General features: G+C 30.1%; 3 protein-coding genes across 5 annotated transcripts; 2 read left to right on the top strand and 1 right to left on the bottom strand.

The window, feature by feature from the left end:
• Positions 1-3156: 3156 nt before the first annotated feature.
• Positions 3157-5079, top strand: LOC132929984 (integral membrane protein 2B-like). Its single transcript, XM_060995643.1, has one exon. It carries the CDS (start codon positions 3424-3426, stop codon positions 4246-4248), a length of 825 nt encoding a protein of 274 aa, XP_060851626.1. The 5' UTR covers positions 3157-3423; the 3' UTR covers positions 4249-5079.
• Positions 5080-5826: 747 nt separating this feature from the next.
• On the bottom strand, positions 5827-15969 carry LOC132930269 (uncharacterized). 2 transcript variants are annotated; one of them, XM_060996044.1, is made up of 9 exons: positions 15523-15969; positions 10252-10305; positions 9951-10183; positions 9130-9335; positions 8944-9064; positions 8579-8887; positions 8371-8513; positions 7686-7900; positions 6435-6617 (listed from the first exon to the last, which is right to left on the bottom strand). In XM_060996044.1, the coding sequence occupies exons 2-9, from the start codon at positions 10298-10300 to the stop codon at positions 6577-6579; spliced, it is 1317 nt and encodes a 438-aa protein (XP_060852027.1). In that variant the 5' UTR covers positions 10301-10305; positions 15523-15969; the 3' UTR covers positions 6435-6576. The 2 variants fall into 2 exon arrangements, with proteins under 2 accessions (XP_060852026.1, XP_060852027.1); XM_060996043.1 differs by lacking the exon at positions 7686-7900 and having other exon boundaries at positions 5827-6617; positions 15523-15907.
• LOC132929570 (succinate-semialdehyde dehydrogenase, mitochondrial) lies at positions 12792-14752 on the top strand. Of its 2 annotated transcripts, XM_060995013.1 has the most exons (2): positions 12792-12956; positions 13065-14752. In XM_060995013.1, exon 2 carries the CDS (start codon positions 13096-13098, stop codon positions 14566-14568), a length of 1473 nt encoding a protein of 490 aa, XP_060850996.1. In that variant the 5' UTR covers positions 12792-12956; positions 13065-13095; the 3' UTR covers positions 14569-14752. The 2 variants fall into 2 exon arrangements, with proteins under 2 accessions (XP_060850996.1, XP_060850995.1); XM_060995012.1 differs by having other exon boundaries at positions 12792-14752.
• Positions 15970-16137: the final 168 nt, after the last annotated feature.

The raw sequence follows: 16137 nt of genomic DNA, 5'->3' as shown, positions 1-16137 counted from the left end.
TTCAAATAATGGTTTATGGTTTCTTCTTAGCTTTTCATTCACTGAGTTTTCTAAAATATTTATCATTTTTAAAGTCTAAATTTGATAATAGTTCAAGTTTGGCAGGTACCTACTTATTAAAAATAATCTGTAATCAGTTTAACCGTTTCTAGCTCATAATACTTCTAATCTCTTCTTCAATTACATTTATAACTTAAAATATAACATTCCTTGCTAGTTACTACAGATGGTAATCACCAAAAAAATAATTATTAAAGGGTTGGTAGGATCAATCAAATTATTTGAACTACCTGTTTCAATTTTATTTGGCACCACTGTTATTTGTAAATAACAATCGCAATGTACGAATTCAAAATTTAAAATTCGATTTTCATCAAATTGCATTATTATTATATACAAAGCTAATTTGAAATGTATTTTGTTCCCGATTTGTTTAAAAAAAATGCTAAATTATAATATTTTCAAATTATGTTATTTTTGTTAACTTGAAGTCTTTGCCTCGAGATGGCACGGCAAATAAGAAAAACTATAGGCAGGGCCTAATTAAGGAGTTGGTCGCCAGTAGGCTAGGATTGATTTGGCACCCTAGTATAATTAAAAAAATATTTTGTGGCGCCCCCCAATTTAACATTGGCCGATTGGCGCCCTAGGCTGTAGCCTACTCAGCCTATTGGTTAATCAGGCCCTGACTATAGGCCTATTAGTAACTAGGTATAGAAGCCATACGATTGGGTAGGTATACCAATCGGTAATAGGTAGGTACACGCACTATAGCAATGTAATATATATTTTATTTCATTTCATTATTTACACGTGCAGTCTGTGCAAATTAAAAGGAACGGAAAATGACGATATTTATCCTGAAAAAGATTTCGCTATACGTTCATCACTTGTTCATTTTATTTTCTATTGACTGTTATTCTTTGAAAAACAGATCGCTCTGCAGGAATCCGTTCATTCCAAAACACAGAAATGTGGTCTGCTGATTTGGTCGGTATAATGTTCGAACAGGAAAACGATAGCGCAATACGTTATACTATATCGTATAAGGCGCAATATAATAATATTGATGTACAATTTGTGTATATAATATGAATCACAACAACACTCGAAGGCGGAGCGACGAATCTCTCGCCATATGATATAGCCGATATATAGGTAGCCGCCGCACCGTGTCACGGATACAAGCCGAACACCTATCACCCCCTGCCAAGCGACAGCTGAAAAACACCAGTAAGGTGCGGGTAAGCAAAACACTACGTCGCCACTCAAAAACAGATGCTACACGTGTCCCGTGTAAACGCGTTGCTATTGCGTTCGAAAATGTTCCGGAAACACTCGGCGCTCGCACACGCCCCGCCCACGTCGGTCGCGATTCGTCACGCCACTGTGGCATAATGTAAACACGTCGTAAACATTATTTTTTCACCGTCCCATTTGCACATTGCACGACATACGATTCGTCGACCGTCTCGGCGTTATAATTGCGACTCTTCGAACGACTCGGTTCGTATCAGATCGCACGGCCGATCGTTCCATCGCCGCCAATTGAGACGCCACTACGGTAGTCCTAACGTCATTAGTCGCGGGCGCGCGTTTAAAAACATAAACAAAACCAAAACAAATAGTAAACACCGAGAGCGGTCCACACCTCGAATTGTGTATTGATAACGCGCTCCAGCGGTGAAGGAATGCGCCCGAGGCAGTAGCGACGGGGCAGCGACGCGTGATTTTTCGAACAACAACAACAACAACAACAACAACTTGTTACTACTAGTTTTCTGAGAGATTTTTTCCGCGTCGCCGTAAGACGGTCGATCGGCCAATGGACCGTGTGGTTAACGTGACCATGATTTTTTTTTTTTTTCTGTACTCGGAGGGGGGGACGCTTGTAAATCTTAATAGGAAAACCAAAATATTTTTCGTGTGAGACGACGAAAAAACATAAACACAGAAAAATGTAGTACAGTAAATCCTCGTTTAACGTCGTCTCATTTGGCGTTGTTTCGCTATTGCGTCATAAGTCGTTTAACACCGCAACGGTTTCAATATAACACACCGTTTGTAATAATATTATGTACATGAATTCATCAAATGTTTGTTATGTTTATACGTATTTCATACAGGTATTATAGGTAATTTAATTTCGTCGACCTTTTTCAGATAATATACTGTTATCGTTTTGATTGACATGTCTATCATACGTAGGTAGGTTCTATTTTTATTCATATTATAGGTAATACCTGTGTACCTTTTATTTTATTTTTTCATTTTATTGATAGTCGGACACTCAGACACTCAGACACTCAGACTAGTCGCTGTCAGTCGTTCAACGACACTTTTGCTGTCTGTAATATTTAAGTCGTATTATTATACTGTTACATAGTATTTGTTAATTTATAAATTAATATTATAGCAACAAAACGACCAGGTTCGCGGGTTCACCAATGGCCGAAAATACTAAAAAAAAATAAAAGTAGGAAAATTATATAATTGTAGTTCCTGGCGACAGGAACCCAGTATAATAAAGTGTATAGGTGTATGTAAAAAGTGTTAACGTTGTGTTTTCCAGGAACCTAACCTCGACGTTAAACGAGTTGTACTGTATAATAGATAATATAAATTATTTGGTTAGTTTTTTATATGTTTTGGATCCATAAATCCGAAATAACGACTTCAATTACGACAATTGGGTGCTTATTTTTGTATCATTTTTACCACTAGACTGCCTATAGACTATAAACCTTTGCCTATGAGAGTTAACACAGTTTACAGTATAAAATGTATATGTATATCAGTGTACAGACGTACAGTTTACCTACGTAGGTATACCTACCGACATAATGTTTTCGGTTTTGACTAGTATTATTACTCTATGGTTTTGACTTTTTTTCAGAGCATCAAAGCGGGACATTATTAGGTTCTTTCATTCTTTGGCGACAGCGGAACTCAAAACTCGAAAGCGGGACGTGTAGTCACGTCATTATCTATGGTAGCACGTCGCTACCCGCCGTTATCATATTCGGGTAGTTCAGCGATTCGTTGCGTTCACCACTGCGTCGTCGTCCGTCGGGGCGTTTGGGCAACGCGCCCGCGCATGTCACCCTATAACTCTACGACCAATAACCGTGTGCGATTCACAATGATACTATGATAACACGATCTGATTATGCGTTCATCAATCGAGTCGTACTAAATTCATACTTCGTACGTCGTACGTCCTGCCCCGGGAGCTGCGACGCATAAACTGGGCTTATCTTACGGGCAGTCCGACAGTCGTCGTACCTAGTAAGTGTCAGACGCACGGCCACAGTGGCTTACAGCGACCAGTTGCTATTACTTATCTATTAGCCGTTTGCCCGCTTCCGATCGGTTTGACAATTCACGAAAAACACAACTCCGCTACGCCGTTAGTCACCTGCGATGACTGTTTTAACGTTCCCGCCGGTCGGTGGCAAGCCGGACAAAGTGCCGTTGATCGGCGACGCAGAAGTCCGACAGGGTCAGATACAGCTACCGCCGTCGTATCACCCAAAGTTCTTGGAGACTGGCGATTGTGGTTTGCTGAACACAAACAACAACGATAACGATGACGACGGGTCGGTAAAAACCGGCTACTATAGTTCGCCCGAGTACAGACGAGGGATTCAAAAGATGGTCAAAATCACTGTAATCTTGTTTGGGGTCTTACTGATTCTCTATTTCGCCATCGATACTTTCTGCAAGTCTTACGCCCAAGAATTACAACAGAAGCAACAGGATACCGTCACCGAGGACGACTCCACCGTGCCTTACAAGTCTTACTCGTCGTATGCGGCCGCCGAGAGCGATATGCTGTCGTTGCCGTCGTCTCCGAAGCCGAGTCCCGAAAACGTGGTCATTTCTGTGTACATCAACCCGGCTTTAGAAGCCATTAACAAGGAGCCGCAGATCATCATCAGTAAATCGGCCCGTTTCTTGCACGATTTCAGCATCAACATCACCGGCATCATCGACTTTGAAAGCCAACGTTGTTATGTTATGCCACTGCTTCGCAATTCTGTTGAGCCGCCCGAGTCTCTGTACGATATGTTGCTTAAAATGTCATCAGGATACTATTCCATGGACATTAACAAAATCCTTAGTAACTATCGCATGGTCAAGCCGGCGATCAGCGATCTCTCCGACTATGGCTTGTACATTTCTAAAGACTGTGCTGACTTTTCTACTTTCAAACTGGAAAAAGACATTGTAACCGAATCCCCATAAGATGTTTATTAACTTCCACATCCATCGACGCACTTTAACAACCAAATATATTACCTAATATGGTATATTACTTAAATATTCTTCTTTTACATTTATAATAAACAGTTGTGTGCGTTGACTACTCAGCTGTGGACCATTAATTCTGTTACCAATTTTGACTAAGTTCCTTAGCTGTATAGTTCCTATTATTTTCTTTTCTCAATCTTCACAAAGTGCACCATTATTAATGTAATTTATTGTATGATTTATTTTTTGTATACAATTTCAGCTATCCATACTTAGAGATTTTAACATGTTATTAGAATCCATTCAACGATACAATTATTCTATAATATTTAACTTTTACTATCCTGTCAACATTTATAGTGTTTAATTGTGTTTTAACGTATACATTAAGATTGTAGATTCATTATTTACATTTTTGTTTGCATGATTATAGGCTGTAATTTTCTTGCTGAGTTAAGGAATGTAAACAATATCACGATTGTCAATGGAGTATGAACATAATATTAAAGTAAAAATGATAGTTACAATGATTTTATCTGTATTTACCATGACTGGTGTGTGACAAATCATAGATGTTTTTTTGCCATATAATAATAATTATAATGTTAGTTATATGTTAATCATAAACTTTTATGAATATCTGTTATGTTAAGCACTTAATATTATATTATTTAACTTTAGCAATGGTAAAATTAATCTTAATACCGATATTCTATGACATTCAAAAATATGTAGTATTTGAATACCTACTTTAATATATATTGGATTTTAACTATGATAATAATTTAAAATTTTTTTCAAGAATAAAAATTGAAAAATTAACAATATTGTATATTTTGTGAATTGACAATTTTTGTGTAATCAAAAAAAAAAAAACTAAATGAAGAAATGTTTTATAACATTAATTCTTCGAATTATCAAAAATGGAAGAATTATGAAACTCTACATAGATTTAAGAAAAAGGTATTTGTGAAAAATTTGGTCTTAGCCAAAAGTGTACATTTTTTTGAATTTCTTCGATATTCAAACAGTAAAATATATTAAATTGAGGAACTATTATATTATGATCTGATGAATAATTTGTGCTGAAGAGTGAAGACATCAGATATTATTTATTATTAAATAATACAATTATGAAAAAGCTACTGTCAAGAATAAACAGTAGTTCGTAGTTAAATCTTAGATTATTTTTGACTAATCTATTAATTATATTCATATTTCCATGAAATCTCATAAATAAATGTGTTCACGTTTAAAGTAAAAAGCAAATAGTAAAGGAAGAATAAACAATCATGTCAGTTATCAATTTTATAAAATCAGAATATTATAAAATACAATAGTCATAATTTGCATGTTGCATGCCATTAACTGCTTATCAACATACAATGAATGGCAAAATATTTTAATTAAATATGTCAAATAGTATTTTATTTTGTGTATATTTACAAGTGCTACAACTGTTGAGACATAGATATGAATATATGACTAATAATTAGCATTAAAAAACCAAAATAATATAACTAGTACGTTCACGCCTTTATAATGAAATAATTTGAAAATAATTCTAAAAAATTATGACTGAAAGAATTTATTAAAAATTAAATCAAAGTTTATACAGAAAAGTTTACATAGTAGAAAAAAAAAACTAACAACAAATTTCCTTATATTAATGTTAACAAAAACAATGATAAATGTTAACAGTCTTTATACATTAAGAACACTAATACGTTAACATGTTTAAGAGACAAACAATAGTAGTGTTACAGTTAATATTTACAAAATAATGTCTAGTTCATTAAATTAAGATAAAAATTTAAATCTAATCTCACTTTTGTTTCATGTAGTCTTTAATGTCGTGCAACAGGTAACATTGCAGAGCAAGTAATATAACTCCAGGAATTAAGTACATCAACATCTTTGGCCATTCTGAAGTGTGCTGTATACTTGAAGTGTTTGACGAATGCGATAAGTTCATAGGACTATTTTGATGGTGTGGCAGAGCATAATATGTATACGGTGAAACTGGCTGGTGACACAATGGTGAACACTGTGGTCTATAACCATGTTGAGAATAAATGCTCTGTGTATCAAAATCATAATCATCTTTCACAGAATATGACGGATAATATCCAGTAGAAGACTCGGCATATCCAACAACCTTGTCCCGTTTAACAGGCATTGAAAACTTGGGCGGTCGAAGTATATTACTTTTGACACCACGGTTTTCATTGAGTTTCATCCCTTGGAACAGATTATCAACAGTCTTGTTGTTCAACATCTTTTTTCGACTCTTAGGTAACTCCTCGATATGATCAATGTCCATCATTTCTGATTCATCACTATTTTTATATGATCCGTTTGCACTAAATAAGCAAATCACAAATTAATTGTTAAGCTACCTGTTGTTTTAAATTAATATTAATATTTTAAATTTTTTTAAGATTATTAATTATAATTATATATAAATAGGTTTTAGGGTTGACTGGCACTAACATTACCAATATAAATGTTGTTATTTACATTTGGGTTATTTTACATGTTTATAATAGATAAATTACTTATAATAACTAAATTGCATATAAATATCAGCATTGACTAACCTATGCTGTGTTAATAATTCTATTAGTAATTAATAGTCAATGTAGGAGTGAATCAATAAAATGGGCTGAATACATTATTATTAATTTTTACTCACATGTAGTTGTCTACATTGTATATAATATAATGCATATTCCAAAAGACCAGTAAATCCTATATTACCCTAAGTATATATATCTGCAGAAAATCGATATATTTAAATGAATAATTTAAACTTATTAAAAATGAAAAATTTATTTATGCCATTTAGTGACAACAGTATATTGTACAAGTATATCAACTAAAACATATATTTATCAAAAAATAGAAACCTATAAATTAGTTGTACATAGATGATAATTTATAATCAAGTTAAAAATCCTCATATTATATTAATATATCACTTAATTTCATATATAAGTAAAATGTACAATGCCATAATAGTTCACATGACTATAAGAAATGTACTTATAGATAATAAAATCGAAAGATCTTTTTATGTGAATTTATTATTACTATAGTAATAAAAATAGTGAAACATTCCTTGCAAAATATATTCATTTTTAAGGCTAGTTTTCGATGTAATGCTAGCTAATTAATAATACTTTTGATTTCAGCTAATTATTTTGAAGGAAATTTATTTATACATTGATTCTAAGCAGTCTAAGGTGCTGAGGCATTATATCACAACTTATAAAAAAGTCATTGAAAAGTTGGCAAATGATAACTTAGATATTAATGGTTTGAGATATTATTGATACTGGTCGAACTAAAAGTAAGTCAATATGAGCTTTAGGCTCATAAGTAAGGAAAGATATAGAAATTTGACTTCTAACAGGCAGTAAATAACATACCGTTGTGTCGAGAGGTCATATATTGTGCGTCTATGTCGTAATCATACTCGTCCCTTGTTGTATACTGAATGGATTTGGGAATGGCTTCAAGAAAGATTTTTTCATTAAGTACTCGAGCGACTTTGAATTTTGGGAGGCGTACGATGAACTGATTACTTGACCCAGGCAGAAAATGAGTTTCTCGTAATTGTATTTTTGGTGACATACAATTTTTACTAAAACGATTATTAAATTATAATAAACTGGCAACTAGCTAAATACTATTTACTAATTAATTTTTCTTTCTAAATGGGAAACTTAAATAAGTACATAGATACTAACAAGGTTTGTTTCACTATAGCCTCAAAGTTTCTATTATGTAAGTACTAAACATTTTTTATTTTTTAGTATTAAATATTAATATAAAAGATGATACTATAATTACGAGGTAAGATTTAACGGATACACATATATACATCATAGAGTCACATTCTATGGGATAGACGAGTTTGTCTATTTGGAAATTTATTTTATAATGATGATAAAAAATTAGTTTGCTAAATATATAAAATGTTTTTAAATGAAAATTTTATGGTTCACCCTAGAAAGTTGTAACATATATAAAGTTTAATTAGTAGTAGAAATCCATCAAATAAAGATTTGTCTATGTATAAAATTTAAAATACAGTACTCTTATAAATATTACCTTGTATCATAATAATTTGTATTATTAATTTTGTATTTTTCATTCTCCAGTTTAATACTGGTTTGTTCAATTTTTTGTTTCTTTGTCAAATTTCTGAGTATAGATACTGACGATAGAAGCACAATAATTGCAGAAACAAGAAGCTACAAAATATTAAATATTAGTTAACTAACATGATTATTTATAAAATGCATTTGTTTTAAATTACTTTAGATTTTAAATGTACAAAAATTTCAAAGTTATTGATAGCGCATAATGATGACCATAGGAACATAGTTAAGGCACTTAATTTGTCAAATGTGGTCAAACAGTGATAAACTTGACAAAATGTACCAACTAGGCTAACCATTCCAATTGAGCGTGTTAGTGTTAAAGGGATATTTTTAGAATACAAAAAGTTTAAATCTTGGATTGGCCAATCACCCAAATACTTCTCAACTCCAGAAGACAGTACAAATACAATAATTGATAAGAACAGTGAACATATATTAAGCCAAACATCAGCATCTTGCATAACCTATAACAAAAATGAATATTAATTATAAATAAAAATAAAATTTAACTATAAATTACTTTATGATTAATATTTATTCTAGTTGATTTTAAGTTGTAACGTTGTTCTTGCAATGATAGAACTTTTTGTGTATATTGATTGCATTTGGAACACAAATTTAACGTTGCTTCTAAGTTTTCCCTATAAATTATTACACATCAAGATTACACACAATTTTATATTTTGAAATATTTTTTAAAAATTACTTGAACTTTTCAATTTCCCTATCAAAGTATTTTTCTTTGGTAGGGATAAAACAAGCTAACTGTTTCACTTTCATTTCTTGAATAATATTGCATTTATTACATAAACCATTTTTATTTTCCTTAACATCTTCTTGGACTACAGAAAAAATTGCCTTGTTGTACCTTTGATCGTGTTGTTCAGGAATTGATTTGCTATAACTTCCATCCTGAAATAAAATAAATATTTTTTTATAAGTTTATAAATTATAACAATTGATCTAACAAATAATTTTAAAAAAGATGGGTAAATAGGTACCACTCTGATGTACAGTAGGCGTGGAGTGGATTCTGTAATGGATGTATTAAATTTGAATTCAATGAATGTATCAACGTATACAGAAAACTGCCTTTGCCATTAAATATATTTGTAATATTGCTACTATAGTAATTTATTTTACTATTAGTATGACAAAAGGTAAAATTATTTTTTCTAAAATCATTGTATTTATTTTTTGACTCTAGGATATAAAAGAAATTTTTTTTTGAATTTCTTACTTTAAAATAATTTGTAAATATTTGAGATTTTGTCAAAATTCTAATATTATATAATTATAAAAAAAATATTGACAATATAAATATTCTAACTGGTAAATGATCAACTTGTGAGGCAATTTTTATTGAATTTTTAAGCATTTTTACTGTGTCAAAAGGTGATGACAGACAGAAAAAACACACATCATTGTAAAATCAATATATTCATCAGAGGAGCCACTCCATATCTAAATATAATATATACATATATATACATACACACACAGGATATATAAATATTTATTACTTGCCTCTTTAAAACCATTAAACTGTCCACATTCAATGCATGAATATTCAAACCGGTCCTCAAAAGCAACTTTAAAATTGGCATTGCAGAACCAACAGTTTACATAAATTGGATAAAATTTTCTTACATAAATGTAGACATAGTAACAGAATAGAGTAATTGTTATAGGTGTTAGGACTAAAGGAATTGGTTTTTCATTGACATAATTAAAATAATTTGTGACATTATCATCTGAAACTAAAAACATAAATTAATTATATAAATATATTATGTAGGTTATAGTTTTTATATTAAGTGCTATTTACAGAAAGGAAATAAAGAATCGTCATTGAAATACTTCTTGAGCAGGTCCATGATATCTAAGAAAAAAAAAATGAAATTAAAGATAAATTAAGAAATGTATAATATTTACTTATACCTATGTCTGAAATTCTTCCTTTACGATTTTTTTATTTATATGAAATTTAAACTTACTTGGAGAATACCAATTTCAACATACAAGAGTAAGAGTGTTACTTTAAAATTAATGTCATGGAGTATATTATCAATTATAATATTATATATGACTTTTTTAGCAAAAATTAAAACCTAAATTTGAACATATTTATTTTTTAAATTAAATTTAATGATAACATGACATTTTTTCTTTGTACTTCACCTACACATTATAAGTTAATATATGTTTGTATTTTAATTAAAATACCTAACTATTTATATATTTTTTAAATAGAACGTTCATCATATTTATTATATTATTAGTTATAACATTTACCATAATAAACCACAGAACAATAGGTACATCATTAGTTAGTATATTATATTGAAATATATCAAATTCAATAATGTATAATTTAGTTCATGATAGGTATTATTATATTAAGATTCTAAAAGTAACAAGGTTTTTATTGCTGACTGGGGTTTAGAAATAGTTAGATAATTAGATAGAAATTGTTATTCTTAACTTAAAAGTAGACATATTTTAGATTTATATGGTTTCAAGACATTGAGGCAGGTATAAGTTTTATATCACAACTGTTTTGAACTAACATTAAATGGAAAGTTCAATCAATATTGGACACCCTATACATATTATTATGTGGAAATATTATAAATAGTCTCGTTCATATAATTTACCAAAAGTAATGGTTTATATTCATAATACAAAGCTAATAATCTTTCAACATATAACACTATTGTCCAATGATAATAAGATATTTCATTAAACAAATATGGATTATATTTAAGTGCTTAATATTTTTTTAAATGTATATTTATCTTTTATTTCTTATAAATAGTAACACTAAACTAAAAACACAAGTAGACAAAAACTTGTTGAAAGATCTTTAAAATATAAAATATTTAACATTTATAATTTTAATATTAGTAAAATACCTATTTACAAGGAAATAACAACAAAATTACAATTTAATAGTTTGAATATAGCAATTGAAAGGTTTTTACTTTTTATTAATATATATAATAAGATATTTAAAATACAATAAATCGTTATGAAATTACATAGATACCATAAAAAGTGGAAGTAGACTCTCTTCAAATCAAATATATAAATGAAACTTTCCTGCTTAATCATTATCAAATCTAAAGTTACCTATTATAAGATAATATATTATATTAAGTAATAAACTTTTGGTATTTAAAATAATATTACCATATAAATTATTGTATAATTCATACAACTTATAATATAATAATCAGACTATAAAACGCTTATGATACAATAAATATGTTAATTCATTTTACTTTTATACAACATGATTATTTATTAATTAGTTATAAGCTTATAAATATTTTTAATAATTGGTGTTTGAATATTGTAAGAGGTCAACCTTGATAAGATAAAAATAATTAATACTTTAAATTTTTATAAATGTGCAACAATTTTAAAAAAGGAATGCAGACCTCAAAAGCGAGACAATACCCCTACTCTCTTCTAATGAGGATTTTTGGTCACTACCAAAGTTGAAAGTTTTTCAAATTATTGAGAACTAAGATGGGAAACAAGTCAAAAGCTCTATAGTTTCTACTTCATATTTTCTTCTGTGGACTTATACAAATATAACAACTTCAAAGCTTAATAAGAATATTAACAAATTATACTATATAGATATACGTTGTGTTGTTGAGTATGTTATTTGAACTAATAGAAATTATAGAAACTAATATGATATATAAGTCACATAAATATGTATAGTTATAAGATATTAAGTACTTAGTTAGTAGGTAATAAATGTCTTTCGATAAATGACTCAAATGAGTAAAATATCAAAGTATTAAACTAAAAACCAACCGTAAAAAATACTTAGGGGTCTATATTAACAAACTTGGGCTTAGTTAGCTCAAAACGATTGAATTTTTAATAAGGAAGTGTGTGTAATAAATAATAATAAAAAACAAAAAGGGGTCAGATTGAATGACACGAGGGCTAGTAAAACGTATTTATATATTTCGCCGACAACGAAAATGAAATACGAATTGACAATTTTATTTTCATAGAATAAAATAATGAATATATAATAAAATCAAAGCATTCTAAACCCAGTGAAATCGAGTTAATTTCATACAACAATTAATACAACTCGGGATCTAATAAATAATAAATTAATAACATATAATAGTACAATAATTATAGGTACATAATAGCATTGATAATAATATTGTATTGTAACATGTAAAATATTAAATAAGATGAAAATGAATGGCGTTCGAATAGTTTAATAAATGCGGTGCGCATGTGTTGGTAACACCATAATCAAGCGATGAGGAAGTAAAGGGTACCACCATCCACTTTCCCGCCCATACCGCTACAATTATTGATAAAACTTTAAACTACTACTACTTCAAAACGCCGATTGACGACCAACTCGACTGAGGATTACGAATTAGTCGAATTACGATTATAATATTCGATATATCAGCACTTGTCACTTGACATTTATCGTTAAACTAGTAACTGTTGAATTCCAAAACGTTCAAAAATCAATTTATCAAAGTAATTAAAGAAAATTGATTTTTATACCACATACATAATTTAATTTAATTAGCCTATTAAATATTCAAAATTATTTAAATAAACTTTTCATTTCAACATGTTACTTAGATCTTCACAAGGCATTACCAAATCAATAATAATGTGTGCACAACGTTACTCAACAAAGTGGCCTACCAAAGCTTATGTGAATGGCGAATGGTATGATGCGAAATCTGGAAAGACTTTTGATGTTGTCAATCCGGCTACAGGAAAAACAATTGCTACTGTACCAGATTTGGATGCTTCGGATGTACAAGTGGCTATAAACGCTGCAAATGATGCATTTAATACATGGAAAAAGACTACAGCTAAAGAAAGAAGTGATTTATTAAGAAACTGGTACAACATTTTAGTTGAAAATAAAGATTATTTAGCAGACATTGTAACATCAGAAGCTGGGAAACCATTAGCAGAATCATTGGGTGAAATAGCTTATGGAAATTCATTTGTTGAATGGTTTTCAGAAGAGGCACGACGAACTTATGGTGAACATGTTCCTAGTCCAAACAAGACCAAAGAAATTTTAATGATTCGTCAGCCACTAGGTCCAGTTGGTCTTATTACACCGTGGAATTTTCCAATAGCTATGATAACTAGAAAAGCTGGAGCTGCTCTAGCAGCAGGATGTACATGTGTCATAAAACCAGCAGAAAATACTCCAATCACAGCATTAGTATTAGCAAAGTTTGCCGAAGACGCCGGCATTCCCAAAGGTGTAATTAACATTGTCACTGCATCAAGAGAAAATACTCCAGAAATTGGTAAAGCGTTGTGTGAAAGTCCAGACATTTATGGTATATCATTTACTGGATCTACGGAGGTTGGAAAATTATTATACAAACAATGCAGTAGCACAGTGAAACGTGTTGGTTTAGAACTGGGAGGAAATGCGCCATTTATAGTATTCAATGAAGCAGACATCAATAAAGCGGTAGCTGGAGCAATGGCTTCAAAATTCAGGAATTGTGGGCAGACATGTGTAAGTGCTAATAGATTTATTATTCAAAAAAATGTATTTTCAGAGTTTGTTGATAAATTAAAAGTAGAAATGGATAAATTAGTTATGGGCGATGGTAAAACTTGCGGCGTGAACTTGGGGCCATTGATCAATTTAGCTCAAGCAGATAAGGTAGATAGAATAGTAAATGATGCTAAAAACAAAGGAGCAAAAATCATAACTGGTGGAAAACGAGCATTAAGTTTCGGCGAACGATTTTATGAGCCAACATTAATCACAAATGTTACCAAAGACATGGCCTGTTATGTAGAAGAGATTTTTGGACCTGTTGCAGTATGTATCGAGTTTGATACAGAACAAGAAGGATTGAACATCGCTAATAGTACAAACAGAGGGTTAGCTGGTTATTTTTATTCAAATGATTTGTCTCAAGTTTGGAGAGTAGCAAAGGCTCTAGAAGTCGGAATGGTTGGTGTCAACGAAGGTATCATTTCAGCCACAGAAGCAGCATTTGGAGGTGTCAAAGAATCTGGTCTCGGAAGAGAAGGTTCTCGCCATGGTATGGATGAATACACAGAAATAAAATATATTTGTTTTGGAAACCTAGAATACTAATTATTATCACATATATAATAATTTTTAATATTTATTATACTTATATTTTAATATTGTAAGTGAAATAGGTACTGAATATTAATGTCTTCCATTAAAGTAAAATTGTCTTCCAAAAGTAATTTATAATAAAATTATTTAAATTGTTCAATGTATTTTAATTAAATGATTCAGATTATCATTGTTATAGGCCTATTATTTTTTTTTTGAATATATAATACAATATTTAGTATGTAATGACTTAACAATATTTTAAATGATCTAGCATTTGTTTATAAAACAAAAGAACACGTATTACCTACTTAATTAACTGTTATATATAATTTTTTTACATTCATTTGTTTTTTTTGCTCAAGTGTCCAGAATAAAATAATTTAATAACAGGGATATATTTACCTAATATATTCTTATTACGTACCAAGATCAGATTCGTATAATATACAAGATATATATAGTAAATAGTACAAATCAGATATTATCCTTTACAAAACTTACATTTCTAGATTAAATTAAGTTATATAGTTAAAATAAATCAATGTTAGCATTTTTAAACAATTATCATTTACATTAAATGTCTTGCTAGGCAATTATTTGATAAGTAAAATTAATCTAAATATGCTTTTTACTAGTTGTACAATTTCTAACGAGTCTATAATCCAATCTAAAAAATGAGATGTAGTTAGTACCCGAAAAATAATAGTTTTTATGTACAATTTTTAATTGATATATATTTATATCTATTAATATTATATGTCAATAATAACTGAGAAATTAATTGAATTAATCCTCCACAATATTGCTAAAACGACGATGCCAATTTACTAAACAGAGTAGATTTTAATATTAATGTATGCACTAAGTTAGTAGTATCGAAAGTACTAATCTTAACCAAGTGAACGTGTTGCATAAGTTATCTTTAATTAAAGTATTATGTTGAACAATAGTATAGTTACATACCTCAAGTTGAATGGGTTGATGATTGATGTGAATGCACTCTTATTAATTCATACTAACGATTCTCGGCAGCTAGTAATTAAGTAAAAAATGAAACAATCCAAGTATTCGAAACAACAAAAGGGAATAATAATAATAATGGTATAATAAAATAACGATTCCGGTTTTGGACGTATCGGTAGTTTTGGACTTTGACGTTATCATTTTTAAAACGATCGGTAATCTGTTCGTTTAGGTTATGGTTCGTAATTAAAAAATTGACAAATTCAAAAACGCCGAACGACACGTAACGTCACTGCGACCAATTATCAATTCGTCACTTCGTCACTCGTCAGCACTCGGCGTCCGTTGTAGTGTCGTACTGTCGTAGACGTATTTTTTGTTATATCCAAATGTAAGTAGTACAGTTACATGCTTACTGCATATAATAATATATTTGCGAGCGTAATGTAAACCGTCATACATTCGGATCATTGTCCATTGATATAATATTATAAGATTTATAATTATTAGTTATTATGTCTATGATTTGGATGGAATATTTTATTCGTGGGTAATAACTGTAAATATCAAATTATATGATTCACCGAGTATTTTACAGACATAATCATATTTTTT

This window comes from Rhopalosiphum padi, chromosome 4 (genome assembly GCF_020882245.1).
Source record: "Rhopalosiphum padi isolate XX-2018 chromosome 4, ASM2088224v1, whole genome shotgun sequence".
Taxonomy (NCBI): domain Eukaryota; kingdom Metazoa; phylum Arthropoda; class Insecta; order Hemiptera; family Aphididae; genus Rhopalosiphum; species Rhopalosiphum padi.
Note: the sequence above shows the minus strand (reverse complement) of the source record. Positions and strands in the feature narration are given on the sequence as shown.